At 39.7% G+C, this 24,879-nt stretch overlaps 1 protein-coding gene across 1 annotated transcript in view; it reads right to left on the bottom strand.

The window, feature by feature from the left end:
- Positions 1–351: 351 nt before the first annotated feature.
- The window catches only part of KIF13A (kinesin family member 13A), a 187,105-nt gene continuing 162,577 nt past the window's right edge, over positions 352–24,879 (bottom strand). Inside the window, 15 exon segments of the mRNA XM_070515598.1 lie at positions 352–405; positions 407–1,204; positions 6,469–6,573; positions 7,071–7,222; positions 8,654–8,759; positions 9,804–9,851; positions 13,215–13,288; positions 14,265–14,421; positions 14,572–14,664; positions 15,380–15,556; positions 15,823–15,947; positions 17,246–17,301; positions 19,406–19,532; positions 20,753–20,852; positions 22,474–22,512. Of these exon segments, the coding sequence (XP_070371699.1) occupies positions 367–405; positions 407–1,204; positions 6,469–6,573; positions 7,071–7,222; positions 8,654–8,759; positions 9,804–9,851; positions 13,215–13,288; positions 14,265–14,421; positions 14,572–14,664; positions 15,380–15,556; positions 15,823–15,947; positions 17,246–17,301; positions 19,406–19,532; positions 20,753–20,852; positions 22,474–22,512 (2,196 nt within the window). The 3' untranslated portion in view covers positions 352–366.

The following is a 24,879-nucleotide window of genomic DNA, read 5'->3' as shown; positions in this document are numbered from 1 at the left end:
GGTGCATCTAATAATCAAAGAAATCACAGATTTGATGAAATATGGTAGATGCTACCAGAACACCTTCAGATAGCGAGTAATTAAACATCTCAGGGAATGAACTGCAATTGACTGATTCTTATCCAAGTGAATGCTTAATTCAACATCAACCCATATGCCAGTTAGAAAAGCCACTGGTCCTATATATTGCATAGTCCTACTCAAACTATGCAAGCAGACTTGCTTCCCCACAGTCAGCCAGCTGGGTAGCACGTGAGCTGGCTCCCCAGTGGGTCCATCTTCCCTGTCAGAAACATCTGAATGAATCTCTTCTACCACGTCACTGTGGTGAAGGGCCTCTGGGGGTTGGTGTACAACTAGGCATGCTCACTGATAGCACAAAACCCAAAGGACTGCCTCTGGAATTTATTACCTGGTCATTCTCTGCTGAGGAATGCAGCTGGCCAGGGTCCTGCAGCCCATCTGACATACTTTTATTGTCCGTTTTATTTGGTAGGTTCCTCCTACTTGAAAGCTCTCCAGTAGAAGAATCTGTCAAACCGTCAAAATCTTTCCCATCTGACACACCCATGAACTCTGTGAAAGAATGGTCCTCAAGGATGTTTGTGGTGTGTTCTATGGTCACTTCCCTGGGGAAGAATTCTCTTGCTGGTTGGCCATTTTTGCTGGAGAACACATCTTGTTCTGAACATGAGCCAGTCCTACGGAGCGTTTTGGAGTTTTTCTCAGGAATGCTTTGGGATGATGGACTCCCTTTGGCTAAGGCACTGTTTTCCTTGAGTGGCACCATAATTATCTTATCCTTTACCAAGCCTCTTTCTAGTTCTGTCAACTCTTTGCTTGAGGACGGTCTGAAATCATGAACATGTGACAGTCCGGAATGCTCACTGGAGTCTGCATCCTTCGTCTGAAGGGCTAGCTGATCTGAGCTGTCACTAGAAGGGACCACCATGTCAGACAGAGTGGCATTGGAGGCACTGTGGGAAAAGTAGCCACTGGTAATACTGCTGGTGGTAGGGCTACGGGACACTTCTTTCTCTAAGACTCTTGAGTTCGTCAGATCTACTTTAGAAGAAAACCACTCCCTGTTCTCCAAGCTGGCATTGTAAACACTGAAGTCGGCAAACTCCACAGGTACATAAGGCTGTGAACTTATCAGCTTCCTGTTAAGAGCTTCCAGATCATTTTCCTCCTCCTCAGAGTCCTAGAGGAATGAAGCAAAAGTCAGTTACTAGCTCCTTATAGCAACTGTATTTTGAGACAAGTTTTAAATACTTTACTATTAAAGGCATTCACATTCACATGTTTAATGGTTTTTTTCTTTCTGAGTTTGGTTAAATCTTTTCACCTATTGTGGACACAGGTACATTATTCTCAGAGATCTGTGAACCCATTATCACCTAATACGAAAGAGATTTTTTTCTTCTGTGCTCAATCCATGCTAATAATTAAAAACCTTTCCTCTCCTGGTTTGAGAGAAAGCATGGAACGAAGTGCAGTAGATTTTTAATCAGTTACTCATGATTAGTTTTCAGTTATGATGTTTTCCCTTTTCTAATTAAATGAGTAGAGGGACAGCCAGAGGCAGAGAAAAGCCGCTGTTTCACTTGTACTTACAATCTTCACCTTGGGAAGTCAGGTATGGATAAATGAGGTAACTTGTGAAAAGTTTCTGAGCTAGTTTATGGGGAGAAAGGACAGTAAAATAAAGACCCAACAGCAAAAGGGCAAAGAACACAATTTCAGTATTCATTCTCAGTATTATACTAAATATTGTAAGGTTGTAAAATACTAACAATCACTCTAATAATTACTGTTTTCTAGAAGGATTTTGAGAGGCATGGACAGAGGTTTTGACCATACAGTGAGGAAGACAATGAGATTTAAATGAAAATCTCCCTTGTCAAATATCTTTAGAATTCTGTTTATAAAGATTGATAAATATGAAAAAGTGGATGTTATCAACTCCCCAATCTCTCTCCCTGAATGAATGGTTGTCTTATATCTGGTGGAAAACAATGTAAAACATATGAGTATGTTCTGTTCAAATAAAAATAAATAATAACACTATCTAGCCATTTCTAATTAATCTCATAAACATCTAATGACATTATCAATATTCCTTTTCTCTTTTAAAATGTGACTTTCATTCAACAAATATTCATCAAGCACTCACTATGCATGTGCCAGTCATTGTCCTAAGAACTGGGAATACCAATGTTGAGCCAAAACAAGTATAGTCCCTGCCCTCAGGAGTTAAGACTTTGGGTTCTTGCTCTTATAACAATCTTGGACACTGCTTGGGTGGATGGAAATTACATTCAGTATAACAACAGGGTGGCTGTAAGGACCTGGAACCAAAACATGAACCTTACGTATTAAGGTTTCATTTCAAAGAGGGTGAGTGGAGAGGGAGAGGAGAAGTGGGGGGGAGAGAGAGGATTGGGAGGGGGAGGAAGAGCATGTTCCACAGATATGGCAGATGGTAGTTCACAAAAGAACATAAATTTCTTCTACTGAATTTTATAGCAATATTTTCTTTCGCATCTCATAAGATGCTAAATACCTAAAAAATAGCTTAATACTCTTCAATGCTTTTTAGTTTTTAAAATAACTTGAATATGAATTATTTAAAACCATCAGTCTTAATTCCTTGGATATTAATCAAAGATGAAAATCAAATATCAGTGATAAAGTTCAAGAAATTAGCCAAACAAAATTATTGGCAACACTAATCTCACCATGTTCTCTTCAGCTGCACTCTAAAATGAGCGGTGTTGTTAAAAAGGGGCTGGGGTCGAGGGTAATTCCCTGGGGTTGTGGGGAATGTTTGTAAAGGAGCAAAGACTGGACAGAGTGGTCTGAATCAGTAGCCTTTGCCTATATTTTTTAGATTCTCTACTTGGCTTGTTTAGACTCAAATTGAATTTCAAGTGTTTGTATCTCTTATATTTCCTTTTGATTTAAGCTGGCAAAGAAACAATTACCCAAGCCCGAGTCCCTGATGCAATTAATTACTAAAAAGTTAGTTGTTGCAAGGAAAACCAAATTTGAAGATGAGGATTAGCAATTTGGGGCTTTTTTATGCCTGACGTTATTTCTTCTGAAGACTGAGGAAAGGCCTGTCATCCTAAAATACAACTTTGCTGAGTGAAATATTCCATCAAGAGTTCAATGTGTAGAAATAGGTGTACATTTATCAAACTCACAAAGATAAAAAATTATTCCTGAAGGACCTTAGTAAAACTGAAGAGTCTACAAAAACCCCAAGAGATTAAGTTCAAATAGGGATCAGTACATAATTATACACTTAGGATGGGGCTGGGGGGGTGGGGCAATGACCCAAAGAGGAAGCCTAAAGGAGTGGGGATAACTAACTCCAGAAAAAAGAAAACTGAAGAGAGATTAAACATTTTCCAACATGTAAAAGGTGACTGAGAGTTTATTGAGTTATTGCTTTCGAGGGGAAAAGAGACGACTTAATGGGTTTAAACCATATGTTCAGGGAATTTGATTAGGCAGACTTTTTATATCAAAAATATTATTTATCATTCTATCTTAAAGGAGACTAAACTAAGCACCTTCCCACTATGTCTTAAGGACAAAAAGAATTAAAGCTCTACCTACAAGTGGAGCATGGAGTCAAGTTCTCAAACTTCTCGATAGCTACAGTCTTCATGATTTGATTTTTGTGATTTAGTTTATGCAACTGATATTTGCCCATAAAACACCCTGATTTTAACAAGGGATCAAAACCCACATTAAAGCAGTGACTCTGCAAGGAATTTCCCTTGGTTAAAGTCATTTCCACTCCCACTATAATCAGCTCTGTGTTATCCATCAGAGAGATGGTCTGTTTTCAGAAGGACTGCATTAGGGACGTCCCCCAGTACTTCTGTCCATGGTACTAAGGTGTGGGCAGGCCCTTTTAGAAAGAGCAGCAGAAGGGTGACTGAAAGTGCACTATTTCTGGGATCACCTGGAGTCACCAGAGTCAGCCCAATTCTGCTGAGGGATGGGGTCTTTGTTCCTACACTCTCATAACTGTGAGATCTTGGGCAAGTCACTCAGCAAGTCTTTTGTTTCTTCTTACGTAAAATGAGAGAAATAAACCATATGCTGTCTATGCAAGACCTAAGACAGGGAGGAATGACTTTCTTTCTGCTCTTCTCTCTGTTTCACGACTTAAAAAGATAAAGCTCGAAAGGCATATCGTTGCCTTTATCTTATTCATACAAGACATGAAGCAGATTTGTAGATCTTCCCAAATTGATCAGACAACAAAATCTTGCTTTAAGAAGCTATAACTATATTTACTATATTTTATGTGAAAGGACAGGTTACTTTGGTAGTTGGATGTGCTAAAAAATGAAAGGAACAATGTCTCAATATTGCTTCTCAAAAATGATTTCAAACACCCCTGATCAGACTGAACCACTAATTCACCGATTTTTCAAGAATGGAAAAAGAAAGTGAATAAGGAACAAAGGAATAAAGCGGTTTATATCCATTTATAAGGGGAGAAATAAAATGAAACCTTCCCAAAGAGAAACCAGAACCTCAGAGCAAGCAAGTAATACCCTTAAAATCAACAAAATATCTGGAAAAGCTGCTATCTGAAATGAATCAAACAATTTGACAGTTTCAGAGATGAAGGGTGCTCAGCGAGCCAGGTTTCTATGGAGAGTAGAGGCAGATCGCTCTCGTAAGATCCCAGCAAGAAAAATGGTCCCAGGAAACTCTACTTAGTGGCTTCACGGTATGTTCCATCACACGGAGTCCAGCTGTTGCTGGAGGCTCCCTAGGCCTGGAGATTCTGGTTCCATCCTACCCTCTGATAGCTAGAAGTCCTGAGATGGGTTTTCTTTAAAAACATTAAAAGGAAAGTAAAGAAAATAACTATGAGGTCAAATCTAACAACAGTGAAACCATCTGCTGGGCAGGCCCAGAAGAGTCATCCAGCAGTCTCTTGATGGTGTGTTCTACCAAAAGGTATTGATAAAATATGTTTAAATTTAGTGCCTGGCACTGTGGTGGTGAGTGCCATGTGAATAGACAGACAGACCCAATCGGCCATAGAGCCAGAGGATTTGAAGGGGTAACAAACTAGCCACTTGGCCTTTTTTAGCTCATGCTGCAGCCCTTATTAATTAAGCAGGGGGTGGTCAAGTAAATGACTGGCCAGCTTACTAAGATTTGTAGAGATGAAGGAGTAGCTGTTGATGTGTACTCTCTTCTCCAGCAGGAGCTAGGATGGGGGCTTTGGGATAGAGGGATGGGGGAACATACAGGCAAAGTGGGGGAGAGGGACAAAGTGGTGAGGGGAAAATGGTGCTTTGCCATTTGCCATTTCCCTCAGTAGACAGAAGGAATGAGAAAGTCATTTCTTAAGATCCACTAGAACTTCAAGCATGCAGGAGACTGGCCAGCTGAACGTCCAGATTAAGTTCTAGTTAGTTTCACACACTGTGCATTAGCAGCATATTCTAGACTCGTTAAAGAACCTCAAACTAATGAGCCCTTGGAATGGATCTGACATGGTGTTGCTGGGAAAAGAAACTTCCCACACTCTGCCCACAGAGCAGACCACATGCAGACATAAACATCAGGCTGCTCGTTCTTGCTCCAAGCTGCTTTACTTTTTCAAAGTCTAGGAAGCCACAGGAGAGTGAAAGTTTAGACACAAAATTAGAGAATTCTTTCCAGGCCTTAGAATATATAGGTTTTTTTTTTTTCCTTTTAGTTGAGGTATCATTTGTAATCCAAAGTGCCTGGTATACAGTGTTTTAAAAACTATTTCTCAAGTTTGTAATTTGAAAACCAAGTGCTAGAGAATGAGGTTTTACAGGTAGAGTTTCAACCTACCTGTGGCAAAATTTAGATAAGCCATCCTGAAAGCGAGTCTGACACGAGGGTGGTTGGAATATATTTGGCCAACAAATTTAAAAAGGCTACCTGAGATGCAGAGATGATGATGACAGGTGATGATGGATTGTAGTGTGGCTACAAACTACTGAACTTGGCAATAGCATCAGGCAACACGAAAAAAGCTTTCAAACATACCCACAACTAAATGCATGATTACTTACTCCAAGTAAGTGCAATTCCTCTAGGTAGATTAACTTCAGAATCTGGGCAATACGTACAGGCACATTAGAAAGATGCCGTATTAGTTAAAATGATTTCTTTGTTACACCTTTAAAGACTAGAATCATTAGAAGTGCCTTTTCCCCTTTTTCTAAGCAAATTTATACTAAGCAAAAAAATAAAATAAAATAAATGAACACTGAGAAAAATCTTATGTCATAGCCATGTTCATGCAAAATTTCATTACTGATGGTCACATTTTTTAAAAAAGCAAAGACCCAATACATATTTTAATTTCTTCTAAAGTATTTGGACGATTGTCTGTGAAAGGGCCTTAAACCCACCACCAGGCAATATGACAGAAATGGTTCCAGAACTTACAATCTTCTTCTCACGTTTGCTATTGTGTTCTACTGGCATGCTGCTGCCATTGCTTCCTGAGGGTACAATGCAGTCAGGGTTATGTGCCTGAGATGGAGGCATGCTCTGCAAAGGTTAAGACACACAGATGCATCACACACAGAAGACGACGACAGCCAAAATACACATTAATGCGTGCGAGTTAGAAAAGCAATGCAAACACCTTTATTACATGTGAGTAGTGCAGCAAACAATTTTGCAGGCTGGAATTAAACTACTGATGAAATTTGACAAGACTACATAGATTCTATGGCACATAGCATAATTGGTTTTATCAAATCCAAAAAAATAAAAGCCTTTAATATTTCCAAACACCTAGGGAACATCTCTTTCTCACTTAAAAGATAAAAAATATGTTGAGAAGCTATAAACACAAAGAAAACAACAGCAGTAACAACAAATAAGAAATTCTACTTGAGAAAGAGGTATTCCAGAATAGGATCCAGAGTGATAACTCATACAGGTCGACATGCAGCATCTGACTTGTTAATGCAAATTGTTACTTCTCCACAGGCAACTTAATTCCGGCTATTTTACATGGTACAGATGAGTCAAGCATTTACCTCCTGGCTTAGAAGAGGCCTTGCTTCAAGAGCCATCCTTTTCTTATGCTCCTCTTTTACAGGCAATAGGGGCTTGAAAAACTTTGGCGGCTGAGGAGAGAATGCTTTAAAAGGGCTGACTGTTAAGGCATGAGGATTCTCTGATGTGCAACCTGGGGAAGACAAAAAGGCATGGGTTTACAGGCCCAGAGCACTTGAACCAACACACAGGAAGTGAGGTTATAACCTAGCCACAGGAATATCTGGAATAATAAAGAAATTAATAGGCAAATTTGGCTAAGCAGTAAAACAGAAGTAGGCAAGAATGAAGATATATCTGCAAAGTCACAAAGAGTTATCAGAGGGCTGGATGGCATCAAAGAAATCGGAAACCAAATTTTCTATCTTCTCTTCAAGATCCAGCTTAAGTGCCACTTACCAGACCAATTTCAACTCATGCTGTTTTTCCATTTCTCTGAAATCTCAAGCCTTTATTATTTGTACGTGCATTTTGGCACTCTATCATTTAATATCTTATTTTCTACATATCTCATTTTCACAGTTAGATTTTAAGATCTAGAATGGCACATTTTTACATCTTTCACTGCATACAGCAAGGAGAGGCTCAAAAAATACTCAATGAATGAACACTGTACAAATTTTCTTACAAGCCACTTTTTTCCTCAAGCTACCCTGCTCCATATGACTAAGGAAGGACAATTATTCTTTCTTGCTTTTATTCATTTCTTACCTTTTTGGGCCTCCTTCTATATTTTCTTCTCAATTCACTGGTACAATGACACTTGCTAGGTAACACATGAGGTGTAAGGTTATAGAACTGATTTACATATCCAAAAAATGCTGTTCCCTTCAGGACACTCGGAGATTATACATTGAGGTAGTAATATTGTCACTGATCAAACTCACTTCTGCTATCCTTTTTGAAACTGCTTCAGGAATCAGAGACATGGTCTCCTAAAAATCCTTTAACTTGAGTACAAAAACATGACAGAGGTGTATATTCTTTTGGGAAAGAATGAAGTCTAACCATAATGTATTAAGATTTGTCTGTCTCTCAAAACTAACTTCAAAATCAGGAAATGATGTGTGAAAAATGATTTGAAAATTCTGAAGTGTTACACAAAAAGCCAATTTTTATTATTTGGAGGATATATTGGATACAAAGCAAAAAGAAATCAAATAAGTAAACATGACAGGTTCTATTAAAGAAGACAGTTTTGGATCATCTAGCAAACTAGAATTTCAGCTTCCTATCCTTTTTTTTTTAAGATTTTATTTTTCCTTCTTCTCTCCAAAGCCCCCCAGTACATAGTTGTATATATTTTTAGTTGTGAGTCCTTCTAGTTGTGGCATGTGGGATGCCGCCTCAGCATGGCCTGACGAGCGGTGCCATGTCCGTGCCCAGGATCCGAACCTGTGAAACCCTGGGCTGCGAAGGCAGAGCACGTGAACTTAACGACTTGGCCACGGGGCCAGCCCCTCTGCTTCCTATCTTATTATATGCCACCTATAAAAGAATTTTCCCTCATGCTTTCCTTAAGAAATTAGAAAGAAATAACACAGAAAAACAATCTCACCACTACCTTCTTTACTCCTTCGAGGTGAATCCCTGGGTAAAGTTCCATAACATGCTACATCTTGGTAACTGGAGCTGTAGTCGGACATGTCTAACTGGTTCTCTGGCCAACCCTACAAAGTAAAAATATGAGTAAAAAAAATGAAGCCCTGATTTGAGGTTTTTTCTTCTTCTGTTTTTTAATGGCAGTATGTGCTCTTCTTGATTCTTATAAATACTTCAAACAAGTAGAAAAAGTGCTGAATAATATGGCAAATACTGTCATAGCCAAGGTATACCTAGAGTGAATAAATGTTAATATTTTATTGTATTTGTTCAAGATTTAGTAAAATCATCACAAATAGAGTGAAATTCCCTTTTTGAGTCCCTACAGGTCCCATTCATCTGTCTCTCTCTCCAGAGGCAGGCACTTTTATGAATTTGGTATGTATCTAGGGCGATTGGATCATTTCAAGACCGAACTGAACATTTTTCAGAGTGAAATGGTTCCACTAGCACTTTTCCCTGGGTGACAGGCATAAGCTGGGACTGCCCCAGGCAAACTAGTTGGTATGGTTACTCTACATATACCTGGGATTTGAAAGTATCAATCTGGCATAAGTAGTGGTATATTAACGGGAGAAAACTTCTCCTGTGTGTCACGTAAACTTATTTAATCTTACTTCAACTTCTCAGGAGTTTACTGCCTCCAAGGACTAGATTTTAAACTTCTTGAGGACATAGTCTCTCTTTATGCTCTTTGAATCACTCACAGCCCCTAGCTTAGTAACTTACATACCTGTTTGAGAAATATTTGCTGAGTAAGATGATGTTGTAAAATGTCTTTAATTTTAAATCCCTAATTTTACCCATTTGAAATAATTTTGATTTTGCTATGGTGAGTGTAATACCTTCTTAAATCATTTAGAGTTAGACCCAAGATATTCAATTATGTATGGTATTATCCTGGAATGGAAAGTACCAAGCTAAGTAACAATGTAACACTCAGAGTACACAGCAATTTCACATCAAGTATTTGAACTTGGAAATGGACATGTGGAGACCATGATTTGCATAAGATTAAGATGGGAAGTCCAGAGATTTTAAAAACACCAAAATACCCTAACTTTCCAGACTTAGATTCTGCTAGTAATCTGGCCATGCGCACAGGTGCACACCTTATCATCTTCATCAAAGCCAGAAAGGTCTGGTCGACTGGAGGAGACCTATGAGAGATGAATCATTTTATCAGTGTGGTTTATATATTTAACATAAATTATACATACATATAAAGAAATATAATGTCACATATACAGTTGAAGCCTGTATGACCTTCTCCTCCCCTTCTTTCTTTCTTTCTTCCCTCCTCAGGAGTAATCAATATCCTAAATTTGGAGTTTATTATCCCCATACAGGTTTTATCTGACTATTTACATATATACACACACACATATGTATATATGTCGTTGTTAGTGCTGTTGAGTCAATTTATTTATTCATTTATTTATTTTTGAGGAAGACTAGCCCTGAGCTAACATCTGTCAATCCTCCTCTTTTTGCTGAGGGAGACTGGCCCTGAGCTAACATCCATGCCCATCTTCCTCTACTTTATACGTGGGATGCCTACCACAGCATGGCTTAACAAGCAGTGCCATATCCGCACCCAGGATTCGAACCGGCAACCCTGGGCCACCGCAGCGGAATGTGCGCACTTAACCGCCGCGTCACCGGGCCAGCCCCGGTCGAGTCAATTTAGACTCCTAGTGACTCTGTGCACAGCAGAGTAGAACCCTGCCCTATCTTTTTGCACCATCCTCTGACTTTCTGGTGCAGTATCAGACAATGCTCTGCTGCTATTCACAGGGTTTTCATGGCCATTTCTTTGGAAGTGGGTGGCCAGGTCTTTCTTCCTAGTCTGTCTTAGTCTGGAAGCTCCACTGAAACCTGTCCACCGTGGGTGACCCTGCTGGTATTTGAAATATTGGTGGCACAGTTTTCAGCTTCATAGCAACATACAGCCGCCACAGTATGACAACTAACAGACAGCTGGTGTGGTTCCCTGACCAGGAAAGGAACCTGGGCCACAGTGGTGAGAGCACTGAATCTTAATCACTAGACCACCAGGGCTGGCTATGTATATATGTACGTGTAAGCATATACAATATGTAGTATTATTTTGTATATTTTTATAATTCATATAAGCGGCATTTTACTATACATGGTATTCTTCAATAGTCTGATAATTATTTGTTCTATTCTAGGTGGACATCTAGGCTGAATCTAATTTTTTTCTATTATAAACTATGATGAAACAAACGCTATTGTTACTGCCCCTAAGTACCACTCTAGCTGCATCCAAGAAGTACTGACATGTACTATTTCAGCATCATTTAGTTCTAAACACATCCTGTGTATCTATGAGAATCTCTAGAGCGTATATTAAGGCATAGACTCTCTGGGCTGTAGATAAGGTATGTGCATTTCAAATCTGCTCTTCCGTAAGGATTTTACAATCAGCTTATCAAATCCTACAAGAAATTATGTTGAGAATTCACAGATCAGTTTAAGCAGATGTGCCAATTTTGTGATACTGTGTATTCCCATCAATGAACATAGTCTCTCTCTATGAATTTATACCTTCTTTAAGGTGATAACTGTATTTAGATTTTCTATTTCTTCTCGATTTAGTTTGTAGGATATGTCCATTTTATTCACGGTTTACTCTTATGATGTTTAAATCTCTGTTCTCTATGTAGTGATGTGCCCCTTTTTATTTCCAATAATATTTGTGTCTTCTCTCATATTTTCTTTTCTTCCCCAATCAATCTTAACTAGAAGTCAGTCCATCTGACCAGTCTTTTCAAAAAAATCTGCTTTTCAGCTTTGTTGATTCTTTCTATTGTCTGTTTTCTATCTCATACATCTCTGTTCTAATCTTTATTATTTCCTTCTTTATCTGAATTTATTATAATTATGCTGTAACATTTATTACTTTCTTTTAAAAAATTTATCGATTTTATTTTTCTAACTTTAAAAAATTTTATCCATAAATATTTCTCTATGAATCTCTAAAAAGTTCCCCTTCCCTTTTTAAAAACTATAACAATAATACCATTATTACATCTTAAAAAATTAAGTGCTTTCCAAATAGTATCAGATATCCTGTCAGTGTTCAAATGTCTCATATAAACATTTTCAAGGTTAATTTTGAACCAGGATCAAAATAGTTTATACACTGCAATTGGAAGATATATCTCATAAGTCTCCTTTAATTTGAGTTCCCCCTTTTCTCTAGGTCATTTTTCCTGTAAAGTTTCCCACAGTCTGGATTTTGCTAATTAAATCCCTGTGGTGTCATTTAACATTTTCCTCTGTCCCCTGTAAATATTAACAGTTAGCTCTAGACCCTCGATCAGATTTAGGTTCAATTTTTTGGGGGGGGGAAGGGAAGGTAGAATACTTCGTAGGTGGTCTTTCTTCTCAACATAGAATGCTTTCCTCCTTATTTTTTTTACTCTTCGTTTTAATTTAAGAGCTCTAAATTTCCTAATTGTAGCTTTTGTTCTTTCATTTTCTCTACTCTCTAGTATTCTGCCATATAAATGGAATAATAGGGTACTTAGGGCTAAGTTTCCCTCTAAGTACCACTTTAATTGCATCCCATAAGTTTTGATACATGTACCATTTTTTATTATCATTTATTTCTAAATACATCCTAATTTCCATTATGATCTCTTCTTTGATGCCTAAGTCAATTAGAAGACTTTTAAAAATTTAAACTGTATGCGTCTCTTATCAATTTCTAATAATTGCCTTGTTTCAGGAGAAGTAAGCTGTATGATAATGATTACAGGTATGTGCTAGGATTTGCGTTCTGGCCTACTGTAAGATAAGGTTTATAAATGTTCACCATGTTTTTAATCATTTTCTGACAATTATGGAGAACTGAAGGAAGGTGAATAATACTGTGCTTTTCCCTGGGAGGATCTGAGTTTCCCTCTGCTGCTTCTGGAAACAGACTGCTTTGATGTGGTCCCTGCGCTCTTCTGCCCTTTCCTCCCATGACAGTGTCCCCCTTCACTAGAAGCAGTTTCTGTCAATTGGATTTTCTAGCTGAAGTGGTTGAGGAAGATAATCAAAATGGTCAAAGGAAAGGCCAGGGACTATGGGAGTGTCCATATGGAGGTGCCTGGTGCCCTTTCACCCTGACGGGCAGCACAGTAATATTGTCAGGGCAGCTACAACAGGGCATAGAAACTGACTCAAGAGCAGCACCCAGCAGCCGTGGCAGCCAGGGTTTTTAGCTGACTCTACCATCCTTAAAGTAACTGTGTTCAATTTATGTCTCAAGAAACTTCTTTCAAGGAGATAACTTACGAATAGAAATTTGTAAGATTCCACTAAAGGCTCCGTCACATTACGCGTGACTGTGTTCTCTGGTCGCTCCCTAGTACTGAGGAGCAGCCTGGCACTTGGGGATGCCCACACGAGCGCCGTATGTTCTAGTCCCACCCATAAACCTCGACCTCAGGCCGCCTCACGTGCCGCCCCCCCAGGCCCTGAGACACGTCATGAAAGGGTGCGCTCACATTGTGGACATTTGGCGTGCTGATGCTCCTCCGCAGGTGCCGAGCTTTGGTGGAAAGTGCTTCTTTGACTGTGACTGCCTGTAAATTTGAAAATAACATTTTTTTTCCCTCTGATGACAAAAGGAATTTATGTTTATTGTTGAAGACTTAGAAAATATAGAAGTAAGGATCACTGCAATCCTACACACACACACTCATATTTAAAAAACTGGAATCTTATTGTACCCACTAATTTTTTTTGCTTAATCTATCAAAAACATTTTTCATAAATAAAACCAGCAAAATTCTTGGACTAAAGACATTTACATCATGGATTTTCTTATGTAAGTGGGCAGAGAAAATGTAAAAGAAATACCTCTAACTATTATCTCCCCTGCAAAACTACAATTGACTTTTATGCTGTTTGAGTTTTACTCAGGCAGCAATTTAGGTGGGACTCCCACCAAAGGAAGATTTGTCTGACAGATGCCAATCTTAGTCCTCTTGTTGCTCAAAAGATACTCTCCATAACTTCACTTACTGTTTCTACGGAATGGCATCTCCTGTCTTATAGTTTGACTACCTAGTGGATTATTTTCACTTGAATGTCCTGCTGTTGTTCCCTGGGTCCAAAAATTAGGGAGATAATAATAGCATGTGGTTAAGCATACAGACTTCGGAGTCAAGCTTTTTAGGTTTACACCCGACTTTGTACCATTTCCTAGCTATGTAACCATGGCCAGGTTAGCTAACTTCTGTCAGCCTCAATTTTCTCATTTACAAATGGAGATTATAACGGTATTTATGTCACAGGGTTATCTTGAAGATTAAAAGAAATAATGGATCTAAATTACTTAGGCACAGTGCTTAAGGAGATATTCAATAAACTGTGGTTAAATTTATTTTTGTTACTATTTTGCCAAAGTGATGATTTAGTCTAATGAGACTGCTACTCAAGTTTTCCTTCTCTGATAGATTTAGAGAGAAGGTGTCTGATAAGTAAATTCATCTTGGTCCATCCGGGGTGGTGGCTGGTGATCTCATCCTCTGGTTCCCATATTTCACAGTGACTTGCCTGCCGGAGCCGTTCAAGGCTCAGAATGTTCTCCACCTGCAGCACGCCACGCGTGTACTTCTCAATGTATGTCTCCCCGTCCGACGTGCCTTCGTTTTCACTCCTTGCTGCCATGAGAGCCAGCGTTTCCCGGTCCTCAATCTCCTCTGTTGCCTAAAGGGACAAGGGGGTAATTACAATATTTTTATATGAACAATATTTCTATCAAAATTGTGGTGAGAAAATGATTTAAAATTTTTGAGAATTATCACATTTCTCCATTACTTATAGTCTGAAATTTTTAAAAGGTAATATATATTTTACCTTTGGTATATTGGATACTATTTCATAGGTTACGCCACAGGAATAAAATATATTTTTCAACGATATTCTCCTCTTCAAACTCTGGGTGAAACTCTGGTAGAAAAGGAAAGCTGAATTAAGTGATATGAAATATACATGTTATTCGGTATTTTACAAATTGTAAAAGCATTATCAAGTACTATGTTTTTGGGATACACACAATACCAGCGAAACAGAAAAAAGTTGAACTGAAAAATCCTTGTCTCCAACCCAGAGGGACAACAATGTCCAGCTGTCATTTGGGTATTAGATTACAGAATTTGCAGCCTATTCAGGGTTTTTCGTGGTTGTTTCCCTCTCTCATTTGCTGCCTTCTTTGTGATCTTGTCGGGGTTTCACCAATCTATCCTGGCACTGTCAGAAGAAAACTGGAGAGGATCAGTTCTGCTCTCAGCACCTCTGAAATGACATCTGGGGAAGCAGAAGCACAGGATTTATTGGAGCCTGCCTTTGCTCCTGGGTTTGTCACTAACCCACTTGGACCTGGCACTTAACCTTCTTCGAACAGTGAAATGTCATAGCTCTGCTGCCTCCTGGGATTATGGGTCTCAACTGGTCGAGGTGGAAGCGTCCTTTGGTGGACCACATTTACCTCTGCTACCCTAACGCCCCTTATCTTGGATAAATGAGAATCAGACTGTAACTTGGCCAGGATGGTAACAATCTGCACATCCACTGTACTAAGACCACAAAACACTAGTTTATGATAGAGAGAAGGAAAAAACTTCGAGCTCCTATATGCTACAGCAGAATCAGGGCCCGTTACTACCTGTTTGTTGTAAATATTGGCTGCAATCCGTTTTCGTAATACTAACTCCATAGCAGCTGGGTGGCTGAGCTGGACTGTGGTCTTCACTATTAGGTAAATCCTTTCATTCTGTGGGGTGACCCTATTCAAGTGGATGGAATCATGCACCGAGGAGTCCCAGGAGGCTGTGGCTGAAACCTAGGTGTAGGGGAAGGGGGGGAGACGGAAACAAGACACAACGCAGGCGCAGCAGTTTACATCACACACTAGAGAAAGAGAATAAATGCAATTCTACTGGATCATAGCTGTTTTTCCTCACCATTTTTGACAATACACATGTTCTATTTTTTTAAAGTTCCCAGTCCTCTTCCCCAAAGCAGACTACAGCAGTCTAATAGGAAGACATGCCCACAGGTATTTGCACTAATCTGAGTCCCTTTAAGAGAATCTTAAGGGTCAATTACCTCTTCATCACTATGCTTTATGATGGGCAGGTAGAAAAACTGGCTGCCATGCTCCTTTGGCAGGATGGAGTTCACGCCTGACGCATGCGGGCCCACGAGCTGCTCATTGGCACTGAGGTCATCCGCTAACCAAGTCCAGGGCACAGAAACAAAAGTGGGGGAAAAGTCAGCTTCTAAGCAAGCATCAAAAATTTTTCAATGTGCTTTCTATGATGACACTTACGTGTAATGCATTTTAATTTTTTCTTTCATCTCTTATCCTGCAGTTGAAATAGACTCCAATATTCACAAGAGCTTCTATCTTTTAAAGAAACAACTCTGGGAGCCAAAAAGGTGCCTTTGTGAGTTTCCTATAAAATGGACTGAATATATTCTATATACAGTCCTCAGAGTAAATATTTTCACTATGTAAACACACCTTACAATTTTGCTGCTTTCTCATAATTCCTCCTGTAACCTAGTGTTAGGTTTGTCATACTTGCATAACTTACACTAAATTAGAGATTTGAGCAATTCAATTATCAATTTAGAATCAAAGTTCTGAGCCTTAGGAGAAAGGTAAGGATCATCTTCTTCCAATGTTCTACCCAATGTGGGATTCACTCTTCACAAATCTCTGTAAGCAGTCACCCAGCCTTTGCTTGTACACCTCCAATAACAGGCAACTCATCACTTCATGAGGCACTCAGTCTACCTCTAGGCTTTTAAAAACTTCTTCATATGAAGAGCCAAAGCCAACCTCCCCGTGTCTTCTATTCATCCATGATTGGTCTTAGCTCCAGAAGAGAGGTTTTCAGGCTGTGTTTTGAGGACCCCAAGGGCCCTCCAGAAGAGCATGCCATAACCAAACTCAGCAACTCTGCTTCTGTATTCTACACTTGGGGTTCCACTTAAAATTTCCTTTTGAAAATGGATTTTACTGCTAAAACACACTGAAAACCATTGTTCTAGGTTCACCCAGGTTCAATCTAATTGCTACAGGAAAGGACAACCTTTAACACAGGCTTACAGTGTGATCATGTTCTGGAATCAATACTATTGGGGGTGGGGAGCAAAGGGCACTAGTCAGAAATGCAGATTCCTAGGCCCTTGCAGAGCATAAAGATTCAGAGTCTCTGAGGGTGATTACTTTCTCAGATACTTTCTGGGTCCGTTACCATTTCAGAGCAATAACTGCTTTAATGTTTTTGTATGCAATTCTCAATCTCCCAAGTGCTCTCTTTTTACAATTAAATATCCACATCTCTCTTCTAGTGATTCTGCAAGTCATGGTGACATATATTTGGTTGGACTGAAAATATCACCTAGATACGGCATATGAGTGATTACAAAAGTGATTTAAGGATCACAATAATGTGGGTCTGAACAGATTACAAACTTTAACTAAACATGATAACTCCTGGAACGTTAGGTGTCTACTCACCGTTCAAATCAAGGAAAAGAACCGGTATGTGGGTTTCCATTCCAGGTGGTGGGATCCTAAATTTAATAACGAAATTTAATGATAACAAAATATGTGTTTTATGTCTTGTTAGATAATCAAACACTACAGAGGCATGGAAACAGAAGAGAACAACCTTGGACATACAGGTTCTATTAACGAAATGTTTTCACACTTCTTGACAGCCCTGTCAACACAAATCATGGGAATTATGTGACTTACATAAAGAACTACCAGTTGTATGAATTACATGTAGTTAATTGAAACAAAGATTATTTGAAGGCTTTCTAAAAATAACTCTGGTGATGGGAAAAAGGGAAGGGGATGTTGTTAGAGTAGAAGCAGGGGACAGGATCAGAACCCAAAAGAAATAAACAAAAGAGACAATATTTTAAAAGCCCAAAGGAGGAGAGAATGAAAGAAGGCGGGGTTATGTGCAGGAAAAACCAAAGCAGTATTTTATCAAAAATGTACCAATTTGCATCAGAATCACCTTGGGGGTCTCTTAAAATCAAAAGTCCTGGGCCCATCTTTTCTCTTCCGAATCAAAGTGACTAGGGATGGGACCCAGGACTCTACAGTTTACAAACATTTAAGATGATCTGAAGTCTGGAAACACCTCAAATCCAAGAGACTGAGGTAAGAACTGTCTCAAGAGGGCCTCAAGGAGCAGAACAAGACTGGGAATGAGCTGAGAAGCACTGATGGTGTAGTAGTCAAAGTTCCACGCTCTCCACCTCGGTGGCCCAGGTTCATTTTCTGGTCATGGAACCACACCACCTGTCTGTTAGGTGCCATGCTGTGGCAGCGGCTGACACAGAAGAACTACAAGGGTTTACAGCTAGGATATACAACCATGCACTGGGGCTTTTGGGAGAAGAAACAAAAAGAGGAAGATTGGCAACAGATGTTAGCTCAGGGTGAATCCTTTCCTGTAGAAAAGATTAGGAATGAGCTGGCTGTTTATAATAAGTGGCTGGCAGACAGACTGCATGTGATCTACAGGATTCCAGCACCACAGAAGAATCTGCAGGGAGAAACGTGAGGTTACAAATTACGTGCCTGCAAATTCAGATTTTCTAGTTTCATAAGACCATGAAATCCCTTACACTTCCATTTATCATTACAGACACAAATAACATCACTATGTTTCTATGCCTATCCAAAAGAGATTATCTGGACATGTACATTCGGTGTTCAAATGGAATCTGATTTCTCTTAAGTGCCTAGCACATATTCTTGGAATCTGAATGAGAATAAGCAGCAGCAGGAGTTACCATTTAATGGATGGGCACTATGGACAAGGAATTTTTTATATATGATCTCTAATCCTTACAACAGTACCAAAAGGTAGCTCCATTAATAGATAGGAATAGAGCCTCAGAGAAGGTAAGGAAACTTAATACTTAAGAGCTGCGGCTGCAAACTAAATCCAGATCTATTTGACTCCACAGCCGAGGATACCATGCTGTTTCTTTTGAGTGCTTAAGAGTTGACTCTATGTTAGTGACCAAACTAAGCAGGCACCAGGGCAAAGAAGAAGATATATTTTCTACCTTCTTCAAGTATATTCTGGAAACACCCTTCTTTTGAGCCAAAAATAAGAGAATTTCTGGAGATCAGGAAACCATGTCCAAGTTGCTCATGCAGAGGAATTGAGGAATATGGTATTTGATTCCTAGCCAGGTAATAACTGCTCTCTGGCTTCCTGTGAAAGGAAGGTGGCTGCAGTGGGGAGGAAAAAAATGGAAGGCAGGAGCCAGTCCCGTGGCGCAGCAGTTAAGTTTGCATGCTCCACTTCAGCGGCCCTGGGTGTGCCAGTTTGGATCCCAGGCACGGACCTGGCACTGCTCATCAAGCCATGCTGTGGCAGGTATCCCACATAGAAAGTAGAGGAAGATGGGCGCGATGTTAGCTCAGGTACAGTCTTCCTCAGCAAAAGCGGAGGAGAATTGGTGGCAGATGTTCGCTCACGGCTAATCTTACTGGGGGGGGGGGGGGAAGGGAAGGCAGCACTAGAGATAGGTGGCCCTTCCCTGGGCAGCTCATGTTACTTCATATTTACTGTGACAATCCTGGAAAGTCACTTGCGTGACTTGCCATAGGCCATCCGCACCATCCTGTCAGGTCTGGTGGACTTACCAGTCGGCGGGCGCCCCGGGGATCCCACTGCCCGGTGCTGGCACCAGCACAGCATTCCTTTCCTCCGTCAGCCCCACCCACTGCTCCACAAGCCGGGCTTCCCGCTCCATGTCATCCTCTGTTTTCTCTGCAGGACAAAATGAGGGGATGAGCACCAAGAAGGGAGAAAGTACAATTTCAACACTTAAAATAAATAGATTTTTAGTTGGTGCTATCCACCAACGGCTTAAATATCCACCACGTTCCAAAAGAGGGTTTGAGACTTGGAAGTTCAAGCCTGAGCACCCAGATCAGCTCAGAGAGGCTACGTCACTGGCTGAACGGGCCATAAGCCAGGAAGAATGAACAGAACATTAGACTGGGGATTAGAAGACTTGGGTTATCTCACTGGTTCTGCAATTTGTGGAAGTTACTCAACAGACGAGTCTAGTTTCCTGATATGTCAGTAGGGATAATACAACTCGGCTACTTCACGTGCTTGTTGGAAGGATCAAATGAAATAATGGATGTGACACTGCTTTATAAAACCATACACCATTCTATAAAGATAGAAGACTGCACGCTGAAAAACTAACTTTATTTTCCTTGAGGCTCATTATGAAAGGGATTTTATTTGATAAGTTTTGAAATCCTCTTATCCATAATCCAACTCTGGAGCTACCCAGGCATAGTCAAAGTGAGTTTTCATTAGCAGGCTGAGCACAGACACAGACAGACACCAAGAACGTTGAACCACGATGTTTTACAGAAGGAGAATTTTGGCTAACTTCCACATGAAATAGATGAACCTTTGTGATGTGACCTTTGGTGCAGAATCAACCACAATGAGTGAATCATAAAGTCAGAAGGAGAGACTAAGAGTTGTAAGAGCATTTTCTACTCTAGAATCCGAGTAGCCATTGCCAGCACAGGAAAACTCCATCCTTAGAGCTGAGGGGCAGCTTCAGGCCACGCTGACCCAGCTGAGCGTATGGCTACTGCCCAGTAGTAGCTGGGCTGACCTCATAAGTGCTGTGGTTTCAGAAGTGACCCTTTATCTGCTGTCAGTCCCAAGTTCTGAGCTTGGAATACCTCATTCTGAGATATTTGGTATTGATCGCATTTGCATTTATAAAAACAAAATTTGAGTTTAACATTTATTGTTGTAATTAACTCAGAGTTTTATGAAAACTTATTACTTTTAAACCTTCTTAAACCAAGATTGTATAATATGATTCACTAATATCTACAATTGTTATGAGTTCAAAAAACGAAGATACTATTGTCCAATGAAGGGAAGAAAACAACCTACCACCATTGTGTAGAAGTGAAAAAGCCACTCCCAGGAAAGAGGTTAATCTCACATACCTTTTTTATTGCTGACTTTTTTAATCTGTTCATCTAAGTATTCTCGTCGTTTAATGAGTGCATCAGACCACCTCTCTCGTACACAGTTTAAGTCTTCTTCCTGACATCAGGGAGGGAAAACATGTTCCTGTAGAACGCATAGACAACTATTTCTTTTTTCAAAAAAGATGTTTAAGTTGATTAGGAAACTTTTCATTAGGAAAGGCCATTGAACATTGCTGTGTGATTAATCTGCCAGAAAGCAAAGAGGCCTCAGTAACATTGCATGCTGATCGAGGATCCTGTTACTCAGAAATCAGAGCCCCTAAATTTCCAAAAGGATAATTACACTTAAAAGCAAGAGAAGCTCAAACTACACCAGCTGTTGGATGATTCTTACATAGTCTGTGCATGTGTGTATTTAAATTATAGCTATTCATTTGCAGGAGTTTTGATTCTAAGCAGAAGGACACCATGAGCAGAGCCCAAACCACGTAACAGCAAATGGAATGGAAAATGACAGGCATTTTCATAGTTCATAGTTCAGTGGCCTGATAATGTGTATTTTCTGAAGTGCAAAGCATAGATCAGCAGAGAACCTTTCTAACTTGCTGCAAAGATCTTACCTCCAACCACTACTGCGAGGCTAACCAAAAACCTCCCATGCAAAAACCCAACATGCAGTCAGCCATGCTGTAAGAACTCCCAGAAGCAGCCGCTGGACTTCACCGTGAACAGTGTGGCAGGAAGCGCACAGACAGCCACAGGACGTTAGTTAATGGCGTTGCTGAGATCCAAGGGGATGCTGGTGTTTCCCCTAAGGTTTGTTTTTGTTTGCTTGTTTTCTCTCTTAGTAAAATTATGAGGTGGCAAAAAAAACCCCATCAGTTCTATTCAGAATGCTCTTGGACTTGCCTAACTCCAGTCGAACCCTTAAGATGTTACATTAAGAGCAGACACCTGAGGACCTCTGAGGCTTTACCCTCAATATATCCACACTCTACACAGAGCAAGGCACACCGAGAAAACAGGCTCTTAAAATTTACGTGGAGAATCAGTACGAAGACTGGGAAGCAAACCCAGAAAACTTCATCTTGGTTTGCCGCCTTGACCATTACTATTATCCCACATTCCGTAATAGCAGCCCGGTCAGTGCTGACTAGTGAAATTTCACATTTGCACATACTTTTTTCTCTAGATTTCCAAAAGAAAAAGCTGAGGTTTAACTTCTTCAGGTTATGGATAACTAAGCTTAGTCCTAATGAGAGAAGAAAACTGGCTAAACAAAACATAACTATGTTTTCCTATCCAGCAAGAGTCTTTTAAAGTAAAATGGCATATTAGAACAATACTAGTCTCTTGGATGTAAAGAACTAATAAGTGTGGTTTCACATATGAAAGACAAGAATTTGCTTCAAGATTATGGATGGGTAACTGTATAATTTTTAAGATCACCAATTTAATACAGTGATAATGGTCTCGCCTAGAAATGGTTTATAAACTAGTAATTCAAGATGGCATAGCAAAGATGCAATATCTGGTTATAAATTTTGAACTCACAGAGAAATCTCTAGAAATAGTATTGTAGCTCTGATTACATTTAAAGCAAATCAAAAGCAAGTGAAAAACGGCATGTTCTTCTTCTACGGTCCTCCTGCCTCCTCCCTGCCCTCTGCTTTGCGGATGCTGGCAATTAGCAGTAGCTGTGCCCCATGCCACAGGATTGACAGCAGCAGCAATACCTGATAACTATCCATATCATCACCATCCTCATCATCTCTCTGGTAGGAAGAAAATAAACACAAAGGACATGCATTTTGTTTCTCAAACAGCACACAAGGAAAATAATTCTTTAAGCTTAACACACACATTACAATGAAAAGCACACACAACATCAGCATAATAAAACATTTAATTGAATCTCAAAAAGAGTTTAGTGGATTTAATTCACTTGTCTATAATTGCTTAAAGAATTTCAGGGGTTTTTTTTAAATAAAGAAAGGAATCATTAAAAAAACTCGGATGAGAAGAGCAACCAACACCATTGGGTCAGGCCTTACTCCACTGTTATGCAAATAGATATATTTATGGGCGAGCTATTTGGTGGGGATTTAGAATGGATTCAGAAAGACAGAATGGCAAAACTAGATTCTATTGCTCAGTCTTTTAGTGTTAGCCATGAGGCTGCTAAGGCCTTGAAGAATGAAACGATTTAACGTAAGGATCACACAGATGGCGGAGGGTCAGACAGAAAGGCAGGCCTCTAGCCTCCCACCTCAGTGCCCTTCTGCCTGCACCACACCACTCTCACTGATGAAATCATCACGGGTGAAAGCCCACTGGGAACTCACGCTATCCACATACAAGGTTCTGTCTACTGCACTACTGCAATAAAAGCACAGGCCACTGTTTTGAATATATGGATCTATCATTATCCATTACTGGATATAGCAGTATCCAAACCAATCAGTTGAGAAAAATCAGAACTGTCCCAAACCCATGGCAATATCTTACAATAATTACATAAAATAACAATCTTGGCAAAAACATTCGGCAAAATAAATTCACCATGTTGCAAAATAAAAGGGTTTTAGTTGAGACAATTTTCCTTAGAAACAAGAATCAAGAAATCCCCATTTGGAGAGAATATCCATCCATATGGAAGCAGGTTCTACTCAAAATGAATGCTGGGCCATGTAACAACCTTCTTTCATTTTTCTATGGTTATTGGAGCGTTAATATTCAAACAGGCAGTGAAGCAGTCAGTTATAGAAAAGACAAACTTTTTTTTCAAATGCTTTAAAAATACAGCTAAATTATTCTCTTATCTAAGTATACATCAAACTATACTGCTTTTTTTTAAAGCATTTAAAATATAGTTAAAATTATTCTCTGTGAAAACTTCAAAATACAAAAGTTTGGTAACCATCATTATCATTTAAACATTTTATTTTATTTTTTTCCTTTTTCTTCCCAAAGCCCCCCAGTACACAATTGTGTATTTTTAGTTGTGGGGCCTTCTAGTTGTGGCATGTGGGACACCGCCTCAATGTGGCCTGATGAGCGGTGCCATGTCTGCGCCCAAGATCCAAACTGGCAAAACCCCAGGCTGCCTCAGTGGAGCATGCAAATTCAACCACTCGGCCCTGAGGCCAGCCCCATCATTATCATTTAAATAATTCTAACTTATTAAATGCAAGCCTAATACTAAAGTAATTTTCTTCGAACTAATTCCCCATATAAATGAATAAAGTACAAAGAGTTCTAATTTATCATTAATTTTTAGACTAAAGAGGTACGTCTATTAACTGAAACTAGCCTGAGCTTTCACGATGTAAAACTGTTGTAAAATCAGCACATTCTGGATTGGCTTGAGCTACTGCATTAGAATAATTCCAAAAGCACCATGTCAACAACAAAAAGTTACTGGACGTGACCTTGAGCATGGCAGCAAAGAAAAAGAAAAGCTTTAAAATAGTTACAGTTTAAATTTTCATGGATCTACTAAGCTCTTAAAAGAGCATATAGCACTGGGGAAAGCCTGATGTTTGGAGCTCAAATTCTGAGAAAAATCAGTTTTAACTCAAGAAGTAGAGCTGTTTTAAAAAGTGCAGATAATCAATCCTTATACGGTTTCTCAAACGGGAACATTTCGTCTGTTGGTGATCCATATTGTGGATGTCACAGTTTAGGATGCAGAGTTTCAAAGTTTTATCTAAGATCAGAGATTTATTAAGCCACAAAATTTTACTGCAAAGAGGGACCGCAGGGAATTATTAAGTCTACCTCATTGTTTTCGAGAAGAGAAAAAAGGGAACTTGAAGTTTAAATTACCCAAAGGAACCATTCAGTAAGACCGACCTAGACTTACAAACCCGCATCTCTCCACTCCACATCTAGTGCTCTTTCTATCAGGCCCTGCAGCTACCCCGAAGCTGATGGCCAAGTGACGGACTGAACTGGGATGAGAACACATATAGTCCAATTTCCTACTCCACACACAAGGAAAAGTCCAGTGGAGGAGTCTCTCCTGAAATAGCAGACGCTGCCCTCCAACCTTCACACCCTCCCCAGGCTTTAAGAGCCGGAGGGAATTTTGGCGGGGGATAGGGAAGGCAGTGTTTGACAAAGCTACGTTTTCCTTAAGG

This window comes from Equus asinus, chromosome 8, assembly GCF_041296235.1.
Source record: "Equus asinus isolate D_3611 breed Donkey chromosome 8, EquAss-T2T_v2, whole genome shotgun sequence".
In the NCBI taxonomy this organism is placed as follows: Eukaryota; Metazoa; Chordata; class Mammalia; order Perissodactyla; family Equidae; genus Equus; species Equus asinus.
The sequence above is the reverse complement of the archived record's forward strand: the minus strand, read 5'-3'. Positions and strand labels throughout refer to the sequence as shown.